At 29.7% G+C, this 19,240-nt stretch overlaps 1 protein-coding gene across 3 annotated transcripts; it reads left to right on the forward strand.

The window, feature by feature from the left end:
• The first annotated feature begins 2,881 nt into the window (after positions 1-2,881).
• On the forward strand, positions 2,882-19,168 carry LOC127071796 (plastin-2). Of its 3 annotated transcripts, XR_007785227.1 has the most exons (5): positions 14,095-14,289; positions 14,949-15,379; positions 15,473-16,691; positions 16,785-18,559; positions 18,650-19,168. XR_007785227.1 is itself a non-coding variant. In XM_051011470.1 (4 exons), the coding sequence occupies exons 1-4, from the start codon at positions 3,238-3,240 to the stop codon at positions 16,977-16,979; spliced, it is 1,896 nt and encodes a 631-aa protein (XP_050867427.1). In that variant the 5' UTR covers positions 2,882-3,237; the 3' UTR covers positions 16,980-19,168. The 3 variants fall into 3 exon arrangements, 2 of the variants coding, with proteins under 2 accessions (XP_050867427.1, XP_050867426.1); XM_051011470.1 differs by lacking the exon at positions 14,095-14,289 and adding an exon at positions 2,882-3,288 and having other exon boundaries at positions 16,785-19,168; XM_051011469.1 differs by having other exon boundaries at positions 16,785-19,168.
• Positions 19,169-19,240: the final 72 nt, after the last annotated feature.

The raw sequence follows: 19,240 nt of genomic DNA on the forward strand, positions 1-19,240 counted from the left end.
TTAAATATTAGTTAGAAAGCGGATTGTATGATACTAAGCTTTTTGCATGATTATTTTTCTTTTGAATTCTTTTATTCATTTACATATATATATAAATATATATATATATATATTTTTTTTCTTGTATACAAACGGGGTAAGTGCTTGTGCATTTTTGAAGGAATTGGAAATTATTTAATGATTTAATTAATATTTTCGAGGTACGCACAAAAACGATTTTTATTCCAACTCGAAAGTTTTTAAACGATTAAGCAATGTTATTAAGTATAACGTTTGTTTGTTTTTTGAATAACAGTGATTTATCGTTCGTTTCTTATAACATTCTTATTATCAGGAAAATCTTATTTTAATTGAAAATTATTATTAGTATTATTAGTATTATTTTCATTGATGTATTTAATCAAGAATTATATAATCCTCTTTTTCTCTCTTTTTCTCTCTCTTTCTCGCCGGTTTATTAATAATTAATAATAATTAATATTAATAATTATTATACATAAATATAATAATTATGTAATAACAATACTGATTGTTATTATAATTTGTTTCTTTTTTATTTAGATAGTGTTATTATTATAGTTTTACTAGTATTACGCTTAACGATGCATTCGTTTAGTGAATAATAATTATCGACTGAACAATTGTTATAGAATTTATTTTTTATTTGTCCTATTTATATATACTGTCTAATGCACGTTCTAATAATTTATTCTAATAAGTTTCTAATCATATTTTTGGATCGATCTTGTTTAACAAAAAAATAAATTATTTATTTAGTTTTATCTCTAATTAAACAATTAAATTATCATTAAATCGAGAGATAGATAGATAGAGAGAGAGATAGAGATAGAGGTAGATTAATAGATAGATAGATAGATAAAGAGAGAGAGAGAGAGAGAGTTACATTTTTCTTTTTTAATTTCGCTCAAGTTTCGATCGTAGATATATATATATATATATATATATATATAAAACTTTCTATTTTATTATATAACACTGAGAAAATTCTAGCGAAGATATGATTTTTCTCCTTACAAAGCATGAAATAATCGTAGATGTTAACACATACATAAGTACATATTTATGAGACAATGAATAATTGTAAATTAATTGTTAGGTAGTGCGCTAAAAGATTTATTTGTAAGGAATTATATTACATTGTTTTCTTTTATGATGAAAAAAAAAAGAAAAAGAACAAACTTATACATAACCTTATACATAACCTTATATATATATATTAATATAAAAAAAAAGTATTAAAGTATATCTGTACATGTGTATGTACGTTCGTATCAAATTATATGCATTTCTATTATTTCCACGTTTCTTCATTGAAACGTTACGACAATGAATAAAAAATAAATGTTGAAAAAAATAATTGTTATCGTTAATAATCATTTTCTTATCCATTATTATCGTATTATTTCTTTTTATTTATTATTAATCTTTCATTCCAATCATACATATAGACGATAATTTAAATAAACAATGTATGTATATTAAAAAAAAGAAATGGAAATTTTTCTTGGAATTCGAAATGCAATTTTTAATAGTTTAATATTTTTTTATATTATATAAAAAGAAAATGTTACAATGCACACACATATATATATATATATATATAAATAATTTTTATTTTACGATGTAAATCGAATGACGCATATCAGTATGGAAAAGAAGAGGAACTGAATCTCATCACTGAGTCAGCTTTGGATATTTCTGATCTACGTATTTATGTATATATGTTGGTAAGACACTTGTCGTTGCTTCGTAATAGAAAAATGAATCATTCTTGTGGGATTTCGTTTGAAGAAAGATCTTGCAATCACGCGATGACTCGCAACCATTTTTCTTATAATATAATTTACATATATATGTATTTATGAGATATATATATAAACGTATGTATGTATACAGCTAATCAATTTCTGTTGTTGACGCATTTCTTTGTTACAACATCGATCGATTCTTTTCTCATTGTGTATCTTTTGTTTAATACTTATCTAAAACGCCTAGATTTAAATTAAAAAAACAAAAATGAGATTAGAAGTTTTTCAATCAAAGCTTTCATTTTGTACAAGTCGATGACTCTCATTTCAAGATGGATTTCTAACAAATAAACGCTCGATTCCGAGTCAAAGGAAAAATTTGTTGAAACACGCGTGTGACGTTTTCGTAGAATTCTTTGAAAGGAATGAAAAACGTTTCTTCCTTTCTTTTCAACAATTCTAACACTTTCCATTTCAAATCGAACGACAAGATATACATACACACACATATATGTACATATGCATCGTAGAAACTTTTCGAATACGAATTTCAAATCGAAGTTCTTTAAATTTGACGGAAAATTTGAATTAAGTATTATCGAAATGTGTCCTATTTAATCTCAAATCTAACAAGATATATATACACACGTAAAATTCGAATACGATTTTGAAATCGATATTCTTAAAATTTGATGGGAAATTTCTATTCAATATTGTTGAATTAAAGGAACAAAAAAAAAGAAAAAAAAAGAAAAAAAAGAAAAAAAAAGAAAAAAGGTAGAAAGAAAAACGAACAGAACAGTAATTGGTTTCGTCAGGAGATAATAAAAAAAATGTGAAACGTGATTTAGGTAAAACGAGAATGAGAAAAAAAGAAGAGATGAGAAAACGTCAGACACAGGCAAGTTCGGATAATATTTTTGTGACAGTTATTCGATATATAAGAAACGTAATGGCTGTCGGGGGCTTTGGGAACGTGTCTACGGTTGCCTAGTGTTAACCGAACTAAACCGAAATGTAGGAGAAGGACGAACTTCGGGAGTATTCGGGAAATTTCGTTCGTGTTCGGTTCGAATGGCGCGCGCTGTTGTGTCCCGGCCATCGCAGCAACAACGTCTCAGTCTTCGTCGCGACTTCGCTTAGTTTGGACCTAGCCTCGAAGAACTCCGTGAATATTTTGATATATATATATATATATATACGTACATACATATATACATATAATAATAATATTGTGTTTTCTCCTTGAATGTCCGTTAGTTAGATCTCGTCATAGAAATATAATCGTATCGTAGAATTTCGTCGTGCCATTGTTAAATATCACAGGCACGACGAATAGAAGATATAAAAAAAATAGGAAAAAGGGAAGAGAAGGTGAGAGAGTGAGCACATATCGAGCTAATAGAGAGAAGAGAAAGGAAGGCGGAAGGATTATATATATATACACGTATATATATATTCGGACAACATGGCCACCGCAATCGACGACCGACAGGAACTCCTTGAACAATTTCAAGCTGTAAGTCCTTTATTATCTTTACCGTCTAATTTGTTCGTATCTTTTGAAATCGTCATTTTCCTCAATTTTTCTTATTTTACTTGATATTTAAAATCGATACGATCGTTTACGATAGAATGCCTATGTACGTTCCCTTAGTCATTGTTACATTGAAACAAACTGCATTGGTTAGAACGGCGTAGCTCGACTGTAGTTTATCGATCGCCGGTTTTATCAACGTGCTCCTGTGAAAACCCACCCTCGTGGAACAATCACGTTGGGTGTCACACCCGTGCCATTGTTCTCTTCAAATTATTTTCTTTCCTTTTTCTTTTCGTCACCTTCTTTTTTTTGAGTTCTACATCCGTTCGAAAGTATTTCAAATGTTGTCTATACGTTTCGTATTCGTTCTTTTTTTTTTTTTTTTTTTTTTTTTTTTTTTTTTTTTTTTTTTTTTTTTTTTTTTTTTTTTTTTTTTTTTTTTTTTAACGACAGGATCACGTAACGATATTAATTTTATATTCGAATTTTATTTAAAAGTGTTAATAGTATATGTTTGTATATATATGTATATATAGTATAACATTCAGTAATGTCTTCTCTATAATGATAAGAAAAACAAATAATAATAATAATAATAATATAATAATAATAATAATAATAATAATAATAATAACAACATCGTTACGTTACGTAAATGGTATATACCTGTTATAGCTCAATCGATTTTGTGTGATTGTAGTTTAATCGAGTTTGATTACGTAACAACAAAGTTTTGGTTCGCTTTTGATCGGATTAAAAAAATTCGAATTGTACGATAAATGTATTAACGACGATACGATGCAACCAATTTCTCGAACGAAGGACGATACGTAACTTTACACCGTAAAATAGTCTTTGCATACGTTTGCAGTTAAGAATATGTCGTTAAAGCGATATAATATATAAAGTGCCTTTTCGTCGGACCATATCTTATATTCGTATCCTTGGAATTGCCGATATAGAAAACGAACGAGCAAATGCACAACTTTTAATGTTTCCTTTCAATATGCGTATTATGCATATAACGCTTGACTCTCGTAGTGGAATTACGTAGTCGAAATAAAAACGAATTTTACTTCGAATCGAATCTTTCAATAATGCGATACTTACCGATCATCTATGTTTTCATCGAAATTAATTTTTAAGTAAATATATCAAAAAATTCTTTTCTCTTTCAATTTTTCTATATAACATAAATATTATATTTAATAACGAGAATTAATTTGAATAAGTTAACGTAGTAGTATCAGTCGTTTAACAACATTTCTATAGCGATCCGTGATATTTCATAAACAATCCAGTTAATTAATAAAAATATACGATATACGAAAATATCGCGAATGACAAATACAAGAGAATAATTCATTCTTACAATATTATTTTCTAAATATTTGATTAGCAAAATTTATTATCTCTTTCAATTAAAAAACAAAAAAAAAACAAAAAAGAAATGATAATGCGTGAATCACCAATTTTTTATTAGTCTTGATATAAACGAAACAGCGATTGTTTGTTATTTCGAATGTAAAATATGTATATACGTATATACATATGTATAATATGCCTTATGTTTATCCACGTGTATGAAGCATATATGACGTCACGTTTCAAGTTTCTTCGTATAATCTTAATTAATTTTTTTTTTTCAACGTTTTACTTGTTCCTTTCGATATCACCGATTAAGAATATTTAATAGATTGATCGATCGCTCATCGTTCCTTTCTCTTTCTTTCCGAGTTTCTCTGTTTCTTTGTTTATAAGCCATCTGCACTGGACTACATAATGCTATTGTTTTAATTAGAAATGGCACTGACATTTCGAATAATAGTATTTCAATTCGTTCATGGCACGTGTACTTTTCAATTGAAATGCTTTTATTGTTCTATATATATATACGTTTTCAATAAGTGGGAGGAAGGTGTACGTTGTGCAACGATTTTCATGCTCGATTGATCTTAAATACGCCTTTCTTCTATATTTATTTGAAAGAGTATGTAAGCATGATATTACATAATTAAACATTGGTATTAAGTAATCAGAAAATTTCATTATAACTACACTGCACTGCAATATAATCATAGAATAATTATATTGTAATGAATTAACGTTAATATAAAATTAAAATTATCATAACATGATTATATAATGATATTAATAATTAATAAAGTATTAACGGATATATTAATGATAAATAAATACTTATATACTCTAATTTTTCATTAAATAATAGTATAGTAATAGTAATAAATGTACAAGGTATTATTACATAGAAATTATTCTATACTAAATACATATTTGTACACGCATACGCACACAGACACGCTAGTATTAATTATACTATTATCTAACGACACTTCGATCTTTCTACAATTTATAATTCAAAGAATAATTTTTTCTTTTCATTTCTTCTTTCACGTATTCTTTTTTCTCGATGGAAGTGGGGGAGGTTAACAATGAAGATCGTTTTTACTCAATCATACTTTAGTTTACGATCAGAGAATCCCATCTAAAACAATGACCTTGCGTAAGAGTATGTACTTACTAAGGGAGATGACGAAATTACTCCCTTCCGCCGGCATTGTCGAGAAAGTCTTCTCAATTATCTTATTGATCGTGTTACCGGTGCGAACGCAACCCCTTCCGACATCCGTCGAATGTTGACTCTCAACGTACCAGCATAACTTACGTTATGCTATAGGGTGGCCCAAAAAAGTTTCATCGTAGTGATCTTAAAAAAAGAAGAAGAAAAAATCAATGTATTCTTTCTCGAGTTACCTCAAGCTAATGTTTTTCTTTTTTCTAAATTCTTTTTGCAGATCGTAAAATTAGAAGCATAGCTTTTAAAATTACGACTGTAAAATCACAGTAGCTTTTCTATTCTCTTTAGAGATTTTTTATACCAATTTTTTTTTGTGCAGATTGCAAACTAGAAGAATAACTTTTAAAATTGCAAACAGCTTAAGTTCCGATGTCGAATCGATCGAGTTTTAAAAATCGTTTAGACATTTTTTTGGTTCACCCTCTATTTATCTACATGTCTATTTCTTATTTCATTTGGAAAGAATAAGCAAGATCGTGCAATGGTATGGAAAATATTGCTGGCATAAGCTTATTGTTAGTAGAACGGGAAGTAATTTCGTGTAAACACCATGGTACATGAATGATCCTTTCCACTGATTCTTCTCATGGTTACTAACTCATCGTTACTCCGTTCGTTCATGCGAAACTCTTGGCGAACGAAAAAAGAAACAAAAATGAAAAAGAAAAGGCTACTCTCTACGTTCGCGTGATATTTAACTACGTTTCTTTTTTTCCTCCCCGATATTCTTTTACACACTTCGAGTAGGGTGAAATTATTTTCAGTCGACTCTAAGCGTGCCATGGGACCCCCTAAGCGTTCGAACTTCGCGTTGGCACGTGTCATTCTTTTCTTTCTACGAAATCATACCGTTGGCCTCGTCGTTTATCTCGAAGTTGGGGGTACAACAGTATTTATGTTCTTCCGCTCCACAATGTGTTTCTTTTAACTATTATACCCTTTTAAAAGGCTATCACGAGTGAAATTTTAATCTAAAAATATAAGAAACGTTTCAAAGAATTGTTGCCAAAAGTTTAACAATGTTATTTAATATTATTGTATATCGTATAATATCTTAATATTAAATAACACTGAAATATATATGTCTATATCGATTTTCTTTTGTATTATTGTTTTTTCTTTTCTTTTTTTTTTTTTTTTAATAAAAGATGATTAATAAGTGAAATGAATATTGTAAATAAAATGAATAATGCACGAACATTGAAATTTCATTCGAGATAGCATTAATCATGATGATTTCTTTTTTCTTTTTCAATAATAATAATTTCTCATGATTAAATATTTTCTTTTCTTTTTCTTTCTTTTTTTTTTGTGTACTTAAAATCACAGAGAAAGTTTATAAATTTATTTATTATTTTTTCAAAGGGAGAAAAGAATTTTGTTGTATGTTACAAGCAATTTGTTCTCAATTTACCGTGAGATATCGAACGAAACTATTTCATAGCTTTATAAGCGTGAAATTAATACGGCTAAGAACGTTTTTCATAATAAGTAAGAAATTCATCTTCCGCTCTCTCTCTCTCTTTTTTTCGTTGTATTTTTAATATAATAGAATTATTAATTTGAGAGAGAGGGAGAAGGGGAGGAAGGGGGAGGGAGATAGGAATGTAGGAAGGAAGATTTATTAACGATAAAAATAAAAAATAATGCACGACGGTATTTGAAAGACGTTTCAAAAATAGTTTTTTTATAGAAGCTTTCAAAAAAAAAAAAAAAAAAAAAAAGAGAGAAAGAAAGAAAAGGAAAGTGATACTACGGCAACTATATACTCTCCATTACACAATCGGTGTGCCATATTTATTATGCAATATAGTGCGTTACTGGAATAGTAAATTGAACATACGATCGACCACTAAAAATAACATTGCGTAAATCTTGTTTTAATCTACATAGTATGTATGGTGTGGTTCGATAGTTTTCACGTAATCTTTTTATTTTGAATGAGATCGATTACTCTCCCTCGAGACTTTTTCTGTTTGTAGAATTCTTTTTTCTTATTTCTTTATTTTTTATTTGTTCCTCTGTAAAAACATTTTTTGTTTGAATATTTTTATTATTAACCAAAAAAAATATATATATAATATAGATAGATACTGTTTCATATAATCGATTATAATAAATTTTTTGATAGAAAATTGTTACATGTGAAAGTCCGAAACGTTAACGAGCTTTTTTCTTCTTCTTCTTTTTGTTAAACTCGACAATAGCATTCGGTATTTAGCATACGTATTATTTTTTTTTATTACTTCCTCGTGTTAATGTATTTTTTAAAGAAAAGAAAAGAAAAGAAAAGAAGAAAGGACGATTTCAGAGAGAAGGAAGTCCAGTCTCTTTCTCAGACCAACAATACCTCTACTTTCCTCTATCTCATTCTCACGTATACTGTATATAGATAGATACACACACACGACACAGCATATATATATATATATATATATATATATATATGTATAACTAGCTGCTTAAGGCTTATGTTAAGTACATACACTATACTACGCTTTGTCGGCTCGTTTCCCACGCTTAGAATTCTTATTACGTCTCTGTACTTGTAATTAATTCTTCCTTACAATGTTTTTACATACGTTAGGTATAAATACATTTTTCAAACGATTTTCTATTCGTTTGCTTTTTTGTTTTTTTCTTTTAGTTTCTTTTTATTTTTGATTGTATCAACGATCTTTTTTGACGGTGGTATCAATGAATTTTTCTTTTCAATTCTTGATTCTTATTTTCTTTTATGACTAGTATTATATAGCACAAAGTAAGCAAAAAACTTTTTAGATGATTGTAAAAATTAATTAGTTTTCTTTTTTCTTTTTTTTAATCAGATTGTGGTTCGTAGTTTTACAATTCGAAGTAAATAAATTAGTTTTAAAAGTTGTCGAAAAAGTGAAATTGATTTTTAGTATCGGTTAGAAAATTTTGGGCTATTCTGTAGGCGGAAATTAGAATAGTAAATAAGTAGTTTGCTTGGATAGCAACAACAGGAAATATGTACATAATATCGAATGAAACAATCAGATAATATTTTCGTTCTGCGAAATCAGCTTACCGAGACCGTCGAATCTCTTCTTTTTCTTTTACTTGTTGAAATCTTCGACTGCAGAGAATTTCAATGAGAGCAACGAATGGATTCAAGTACTAAGAATCCTCTTTCGATAGCTCGGTCTTCTGGATAAATATATACATACACACATTACATATGTACACACGTATACGTATATATAAGGTATCTCTAGATTGATGAGTCAGAACGGATATGTCTTTTTAGGGTATCATGCTTGATAAGTTTGCTTCAAGTTACAGATTGATTAATCTTGTCTTGTTTATTATTTTGGTGCATCGTAGTCCTTATATACATTTTCAGATTTTTATATACTTCATATAGATACATATATATATATATATATATGTATGTATATATAATTAAGTCTAACGAAAAGTTGTTTTTATAAATGTTAATAATAAATAATTATTACCAATGAATAAGAAGAACAAAAAACGAAAGAAATTGCAATAATATCATATACGGAATTTCCTCCTTTGCATTTGTTATCATTCGACGATTCACCAACCATATTTCCTGATAATTCGTGATAATTATTAGAATGGTAGGAAAATACGTAGTAAGGGGGAAGTTGGTGGTTAAAATTACGTTGGAAATTTTAATGTAGACCGAATAACAAAATAGGCCTTCTAAATCTTGAATTTCTAATTTTTCTCTTGTACAATCTTTTTTTCTTTTTTTTTTTGTATACGGAGAATTAGCACTACAAATTTTTGTGAAATTATTTCCCATTGTTTATTTCTAGCACGTAACACGACAATCGTGCTCGTTCTTTACAACGACGTAATTGTCAAGAAAATGAGGCTCTCTGCGAGGAAAGAGTTCTTTATATTTTTATATTTTACATGGCGCTTTTATATCGTTTATATATTACACACATATATATATATGTATATAAGTTTAAAAAATTAGAAAAAAGATTTAATCAAAAAATGAAGAAAAGATAAAATATATCGATCAATCTAATCAAACAATACTTGAAAATTATCGATACACATTAGATATACATATGTATTTGTATCTGCAATTATTAGAAAAGAATTATGAGTTAATGCTAGTAATGTTTGGTAGAGCTAATATATACATACTTATATATCAATTCGAAAGGGGAGCACAATAATATTTGAGAGTAAACATAGTGGAGTATGAAGCTTAACTCACGATCATATGACTCATACCATTGGAAATGCAATCTGAACGAAACCATAATTTTCTCTTGGTTTTCTTGATACTTATTTCTTCACTTTGGAACGCGTCTATTTTAAATCAAAGATTTTTTGTTTTTTTAATATTATCGATTAATATTTATTAATTTTTTATTAATATCATTGCTCAATAGTATTAATCAACAGTATCTTATATATTAAAGTGAAGTATGAAATATATAATAGCATAGTTACATTTTAATATATATTTCCAGCATAAGTAATAACTTATCGATCATATTAAAAAAAAAAAAAGTATATAAATTCCACTATAAGAGTTTCGCAATAAATAATTTTGCATTTAGACAGAAAGAAAAGAAAAAGAAATTAGGTTATAGAGGGGTTGTTAGAACAACTGTGGAGAGCTATAAGCGAATGGCGAATGGCGGAAAATTACGCAAGGGATCATGCTAGTACGTAGAACGAATTATAATCTTTTGCGAAGAAAACGACTTTTCATGGGGGCACGAGCACGCATTAACCGCGCGAGTAATTTAACGCTCCTTGAATCTCAGCGACACGAGCCGTTTCTAAAAGCGAATCGAGATAAGCTCTTACATTAGACGCCTTTTAAACGAGTTATTCTCAATGAATAACTAAACAACATGAATCCATTAAATGAGCGATTCTTTTAAATATATATATATATAATATATTTCTAACACACACACACACACACATGAATATATGCACTCTTTTGTATACCTTTGTACATATACGTACATACACGCATACATACATTCATTCATCCATTCCCTATATATATATATATCCATATACATATATGTTGGTACTTACACAATACATACATATCTATATGTTTTAAATACCATATCGGATTACTCGCAATGAGTTTCACTCTCGATTTCAACCCGACAGTAATTTATCTCTTTCATTAACCTCGTTTCGAATAACGTGCTAATTAATTGATTCATAACAGCGTGAACACTCTAAAATGTAAATTGATTGCGGTCAGTTAAGACTATAACGATAATCTTGTAAAATCTAAACAGTGTGTTTTATAAAATGTAAACGTTGGTTAATTTATATTATTTTGTTTAGTACAATACTAATCCATATTACTTATATCATCGTAATGATAATTTATACTATACAATACTATTACTTTATATATATATATATATATATATATATATATATATATATATTGTGCTATAGTATAGTGTCATTATATCTCTATAGATAAAGATATAGTATACTTAAAACGTAAATACGTAAAAATGTTCTCAAATGAAACTGACGTGTGTCAAGCTTTTCAATTATTGTCCATTCTAATGTATGATGCAAACCTCTTGTATATATTTATATGGAAAGTGCGACCTTCATAAATTGTTTCCCAAGGACGTTGCGCGTGTGGGTAGGTGAATCGTCTTTCTCTCTTTTTCACAAGCTTTTAATCATCTAGATGCGATGACGTTACCTAAAGGTCATCTTCCAGGGCAAGAATAGAATTACAATTGATGAAACGATTCGATCATTCGAACTAATTCATCTATTCACAATTATCGCTTGGTTACGTTTGATAAGATTTTATTATTTTATCATCGAACTTATTGCCTATCATTAGAAAATAAGAATACTAATGTTCTAATTTATATTCCAATGATTGATTTATTCTCGATTATTAATTAGATTCTAACAATCGATCGATTAAGTTTTTATTAGCGAACTACGTTATATAGAATCGAATTCTCTTTTATTCCATTGTCGATTATGTATACATCTCATTTGAAAGGGAACAAGAATAACTAATATTCTAGTTCGCATCGTAATAAAGGTTAATCGGTACGATCGTTATCTTAGGACAAAAGATAAGATAATATAATAATTTCCATTAGTGACGCTAGTGTCTTCGACAGGACAAGGTGACTTGAAGGTTTTTTTACAATCGGCACAAGTTTAAATACCTGTCATACCAGTTGAATGACTAATTTCAAAGAGAGAACTTTCCTTTCAAAATTTTTCGAGCGAATGAACGAACGAACGAACGAACGAACGCTCATTGCGATTGACGTGATTGAATAGCAATCGTTGGTTGAAGTCAAAAGAAATAAAAAGAAAGAAAGAAAGAAAGAAGAAAAAATAGATATATACAAAAATAATAATAATAACGATCAAATGAAAGGATGAATCATTCGATATATATATATATATTATATAAAAAAAAAAAACGTGTTATCAGTGTCATTGAAACATATATTAGTGAGTTAGCGGGCTACTTGTTATCTCTTTTGATTCAGCGAGAGGGTATGTAATCGACAGAGACAGAGGACTATGTGTTAATTGAGATTATATTATATATGTATATATGTGTATATATACATACATACATATATATATATATGTACGTTTATTAACATGAAACAACTAAGTAAGAGATATCAGTCGCGATTCTTCCTTTTATTTCTAAGGTAATTCTATCGTGATTTCTACGGGTGGATACTGGGGTATTCTGAGGGACAGGCGCAATGCGATGCCAGTGGAACCAGTTTTCTGGATAAAAGTATTGGAGTAAGAGAGAGAGAGACAAGGAGAGAGAGACAGAGAGAGAGAGAGAGAGAGAGAGAGAGAGAATGACCCCGAGAGAGAACGTTGCTTGCACACGTTGAGTGTTTGGTAACTCCTTGCGTGATTTCTTTCAATGTTATTACACTTTGAAAATTAAACTTACTTTAGCAAGGATTTATCAATGATGATTTCATGAAATTTTGATAATTGCTGATAGGTCGCGATTTATTTCCAAAGAACATTCTGAAAATTGAGAACTTATTGCGAGTATCTTTGAGTGGATATCATTTTTTGTTTGTTTGATTATCTAAGAAAGAAATCGATTTTGTAGTTTAATGAAGATCCTTGAATTAGAACATTAGTAGTATCTTAAAGATCAGCTTCTCCATTTCTTCTCAAAAAATATCTTTACCTTCTTCACAGATAAACTTTCTTTTTCTTTCTCCTTTTTTTTTGTTTTTTAAATCTTATAACAGATACCAAGATTTATCTCTTCGATTATGCGAATATCTTGAACGATAATCTTATTTCTCAATACTGTTATCATTTCATGACCAATCCAAAATATTCTATATAGAATTTATTTCATTGTTAGACTCAACAATGACTAATGTAATATTGACAACAGTGCGTAATAAGCTTATCATGAATGGCATTTATGTAACATAGATAATTAATAACGGTTAATATCACCTTATATCATTAATTTTTTTGAACTAATGAAGGTATTCATATTTAATTATAATATAATTGAATGTAATGTAATATCATTCGTATTTTAATTTCAATTAATTTGAATCTGTTCAATAATAATTTGAATTCATTTGAAGTTGTGAGAATATTGGTATACGTATTCGTGAGATAAGGAGAATGAAAGAAGAAAAAGAAGGGGAAGGGTGGGAAGAAAGAAGAAAGAGGGAGGTATAGGACGTGAAAGAGGGTACTTGAATCGAAATTATTTTTAGGTTTCGCAATTTGGTGATACCACGTGCGTGATCACATATGTAAACAACACAAAATCTGTGCACATATTGTAGTCTTCATTGATGCACACATTTTCGTGGAATAATAAAGAGAGTTCCGCGTTTTCCCACAGATGATTCACATATAATACTATATAGATCAATTTTATGATCTATCTGTCAATCTATTATATCTACATTAAAAGCGATAAATGCTTGGTTACGTTATATTATACATACACATATATATACATATGTGTATATATGTATAATATTTTTGAATTCTTTTTAATAAATTCCACGATATATTCTTCGTCTTTTTCTATGTTTCTTTCTTTTTGTTTTCTCCTCCTCTTCATATTATCAGGTATGTTTAACGATAAGATTGATAAGGGTGAACGCATCATAGTTCAGTTCTCGTGTAAACGTCAGTCGAAGAAGCAGTTTAACGCAGCTTTTGCTGTCCGTGTGGTTTTTTTTTTTTTGGTAGGATTCTTTTAAACAATTTTTTTTTTCCTTTTTTTTCTTACTCTCGTACAAAAAATGGAGATCTTAAAATTAAGAAGATGGGATATCATGGAAGAATATTTTAATGATTTTGGTCGTTTATTTGATTTAGTGAGTACATTTGAAATTCTTTCTCTTTGGGTGTGAGTTTTAACGATGAAAAGCATTCGTTGATCGACGACAGTGCTAACGTTGTTTCCGAGGAATGCTTACGTAGGAACGCGTAGGGTCGATTAACCCCGATCAGCACTCTTCTAACAGAGACTCTTATGTACATACATACATGTATATATATATATCATATACCTATAGCATTTATTATGTAGAAGAGCACTGAAATATCATTGTTCTTTTATTTGAGTTATCATTAATAATCGAAAATCATTACAAGATGGTTTAATCATTATAATGATTTAATCACATATACGTATATAATATAATCAAGTAATCTTTCTAATTATCCATACAGAAAATATTTATACATTAAAAATATAGTATTATCGTGAAGGTTACAAGTTACATTATTATATATAAAAAATATATACATAGTATAGTTACAATTAAAAACACATACACATACACAGACATATATATGTATATATATATATTAATAATAGTGACACATAAAGTTATTAATGTGTCACTTAGTGTCGTTCAATTAGTGTGTCACTTAATGTGTCACAGTGTTTTATTGTCGATGATAGAGAAATCGATTACTTAAACTCTTATCTTTTTTCTTTATTAATCTTATTTTTTCTGTATATATACAGATCGATGCAAATGGCGATGGATTTATCGATCTGGCTGAACTGCGGAACGCTTTGGACGTTTGCGGATTTAAAATGCCCGGCTATAAAGTGCGGCAAATGATCGAGGAGTATGACGACAAACAGAGACTACAACACAAGGGCCGGCTGTCCTTCGACGAGTTCGAGAAACTCTGTAAGGAACTTAAGGCCAACGAACTTGGGTCCACTTTCAAGCACGTCGTCTCGAAAAAGGAGAATCTTGAAACGTTGGGAGGAATTTCGGAAGCATCGAGCGTTGGTACGACTCATTCCGTTAGACTTGAAGAACAACTTGCTTTCAGTGATTGGATCAATACTAATCTTGCTCACGATCCTGATTTAAAACATTTGTTACCTATCGACTCTGAAGGTAAAGCTCTTTATGACAAAGTCAAAGATGGCATCCTTCTTTGGTAAGGATACTTTTCTCTAATATCATTTCTTTTCTCCTAATAATAAGATGAAATTTGTATCGATGACTAATTTTTTTAATAAATTTGTTACAGTAAAATCATCAATCATTCTTGTCCCGATACTATAGATGAAAGAACTATCAACAAGAAGAGTTTGACTTTGTATAAGAAACATGAAAACTTGACTCTTGCTTTATCATCGGCACAGTCTATCGGTTGCAATATCATCAATATCGATGCCCATGATCTTACCAAAGGATCACCACACTTGGTCTTAGGTCTCTTATGGCAAATTATTAGAATTGGTTTATTTAATCAAATTACTTTAGAGAATTGTCCTGGTTTGGCAACACTTTTACAAGATGGCGAACGTATTGAAGATCTTCTGAAACTTTCTCCGGAGTCCATACTCTTAAGATGGGTCAATCATCATTTAGAAAATGCTGGTATCGCTAGAAGATGCAACAATTTCCAATCAGACATCACGGATTCTGAAATTTATACTTACTTGATCAAACAAATTGCACCTAATACCGCTGGCGTCACAGTGGAAGCTTTAATGGAACCAAATCATTTGTCACGAGCTGAAATCATGCTCCAACAGGCTGCAAAGTTAGGTTGTCGTAGCTTCGTTACGCCTAGTGACGTTGTCAATGGCATTTATAAACTCAATCTGGCATTCGTCGCAAACATGTTCAACAATTATCCTGGCCTCGATAAGCCTGAGAACAACATCGAAGGGTTGGAGTCTTTGGAAGAGACACGAGAAGAGAAAACATACAGGAATTGGATGAATTCTATGGGTGTGGTACCTCACGTCAATTGGCTTTATTCTGATCTTGCCGATGGATTAGTAATCTTCCAATTATATGACATCATCAAGCCTGGTACAGTCAATTGGCACAAAGTTCATAAAAAGTTTACCAAGTTAAGAAAATTCATGGAGAAGTTAGAAAACTGCAATTACGTGGTTGAACTTGGAAAACAGATGAACTTCTCATTGGTCGGTATAGCAGGGCAGGACATTAACGATGGGAACGCGACCTTGACACTGGCTCTTATCTGGCAACTGATGAGGTCTTACACTCTGTCAATTTTGACGTCGTTGACTGGTACGCAGGGGAGTACCTTGGTCGAAAAAGAAATCGTACAATGGGTCAATTCTAAATTGCAAGCAGCAGGGAAGAACAGTAGTATCAAAAGTTTTCAGGATTATGCGATATCGGATGGTAAGGTAGTGATCAATTTGATCGATGCAATCAAACCAGGATCTGTTAATTATGATCTTGTTAAAGAGGGTGGTACAGAGGAAGTAAGTCGTTTCAAATAATTAATAACACGTTATATATAAAATCGTTTCTTCGGCGAATTCAACGTTCTTCTAATTAAATGATCGAAATTGTAGGAAAACCTCGACAACGCCAAATATGCGATATCCTTGGCACGAAAATGTGGTGCTCGTGTCTATGCGTTACCAGAAGACATAACCGAGGTAAAACCGAAAATGGTGATGACCGTATTTGCCTGTTTGATGGCGATGGACTACATCCCTAATATGGATTCAGTAAAGCAGCAAAATAACGTGAATAACAGTCAATAATGTCGAGCCATATCCTTACTGTCATGCCGTTACTTTCCTACAGAAGAACTTTTGATGGGGCATTACATTTCCTCGTGCTCTAGGTCTCTTCCAACAGCGTAATAATAATAATAATAATAATATTAATATTATTAATAATAATAATAATTATTATTATTATTATATAATAATAATAATTGTATATACGTAGGTTAGGATAGCTTCTTTTTCACGATTCATTAGGATCAAACTTGAGAGTAGAAAATGAAGGGACAGAGAGAGAAAATAGATGTTCGTACTGTTGCGTGTGTGTGTGTATGTGCATATGCATGCATGCTTGTCCCTTTTTATATAAAGCCAAGAGAATCAAAAAATGAAAACAAGAAGAACTACTGTATTATTATACTTGTTAGATTTGTCAAAGGATAGAAATGATTCTCTTCGTCAACGACTCTCTTAGTTATTCATTGGATTTTGTCGGTATATCTTTTGATCGGTAAATCATGTCCTTCATCTTTGCGTCGCTCCAAATCTAAATCATTTAAATAAGAGAGGAATGTAAACTGTGATCAAAGTGCTATGTGCTTAAGTTATGTCCAACTTAAAATGATAGGAACTTAATTCATTGTTTCGTCCATCGAAGTATAAAGGAACGAAAGTGATTACAATAATTGAAAAATATTTCCAAAAAAAAAAAAGAATTAATCTCATTGCTTAACATTAAATTATAATTTACTATCATTTGGAGTGCTTTGATGATGGATAGCCTGCTAGATATATACGTGTGTGTACATATGTATATATATATATATGCATGCATAGATATATATATATATACACACACATTATATATACACAGGTACGCGTTTATAAATATAAAAGTACTGTCCTTAGCTTACAGCTACATTGTTTTACAATTTCGCAATCATGTTAACGTCAATCGAAAGGTTTATAGAAAATAACCATTCTAGTATAAGATATACAAATCGATAAACAATGTTTATGCAAGATTTTTTACACGTATGCTCTTTTAAGAACGTAAGACAACATTCCAAATGTTTACTAGAATTTTTTCAGAAGCATTTTATAAAGCCTTCCAAAGTACTGTTTTATAGTAAACTTTTTGTAACTTTTTGCAACGATGCTATTACAAAACTATAAAAAAGAAAACGGTACACAAATTATAATCGTGTTTTTTTATGTTTTTCTAATACGATATAATTGGATAAGTTTAATGACAGGATTTAGTTTTTTTACGATTTCTATCAAGTAGACTCGTACGATATCAAATGACAAAAAAGAAGGAGAAAAGAAAAAAAAAATTAGAGCATTACGAATAAGGATTTAAAGAGATTAGAAAATGTTTACCGATAGATTAGAGTCAACGATGCCCACCAAAGCTACGATCTTTTTTTTTTACGTGTATCTGTAAACGTATCTAATTTCCTTGAGCTTAGTTAGAAAACTCTTAAAAATAGGTCCCTTTGAAAAGATTGGATTCATCGTATTCCAATACGAAATAAATTTTTATACGATTTAAGAGAAAATCGATAAACTGTTGCAACAAATCGTGCCACTGATCGTATCAGACCAAAAGAAAAGTAAGGAAAGGACGCTCTTTTGAAAATTTTTATCAAATTTCAATTGTCGTCTTACAAAAGTGCAATAAATGTGTGCATATCCATCTGTAGATAACTTAAGAAGAAAAGAAGAAGAAGAAGAAGGAAAGAAAAACAAGGTTCTTTTTTTTTTATTTTTAGATGAATACGTTTCAAAGGATCGATTCGAATCATATCAAGAATAAAAATAAAAAATAAAATACGTGAATCTTTTAACGTGGATCTATCGAAGACAATTATCCTAACGCTTTATAAAAAATATCGTTAAACTAACGAAAGGAAATCGATAATTTAGATATTCGTATTACACGTTCGTATTAGATTTTGAAAGTAAACGCAATTGATAATTAATTCGCAGAAAAAATTAATGGGTTTTTGTAGAATTTCGACTTGAATAGTAACGATTAGGACTTATGGTCGATAATCTAGAGAAATAAAAATTTATGATAATCATTCGAATAGACCGGTTTTCATGATCATGCAAAAAGGATCATTAATTGCGCATACGAAATATAAGAGGTGTACGACGTAAATTCATAAAATTATTAACTTGTATATTCGTCATGGAAATAAACAAAAAAATGTCCTTAATCTCGCTAGGATGACAACCCACACGTGATACATATAGTTAATTATTTTAATTATTCTAGTTTAATAGGAAAT

This window comes from Vespula vulgaris, chromosome 23 (assembly GCF_905475345.1).
Source record: "Vespula vulgaris chromosome 23, iyVesVulg1.1, whole genome shotgun sequence".
Taxonomy (NCBI): domain Eukaryota; kingdom Metazoa; phylum Arthropoda; class Insecta; order Hymenoptera; family Vespidae; genus Vespula; species Vespula vulgaris.

Excerpts from the sequence above, each read along its gene's own strand:
- LOC127071796 (XM_051011469.1), top strand. The coding sequence starts at position 14,215 with ATGGAGATCTTAAAATTAAGAAGATGGGATATCATGGAAGAATATTTT. Across the intron at positions 14,290-14,948 it reads TTGGTCGTTTATTTGATTTA|ATCGATGCAAATGGCGATGG; the intron begins GTGAGTACATTT and ends GTATATATACAG. Across the intron at positions 16,692-16,784 it reads AAGAGGGTGGTACAGAGGAA|GAAAACCTCGACAACGCCAA; the intron begins GTAAGTCGTTTC and ends TCGAAATTGTAG.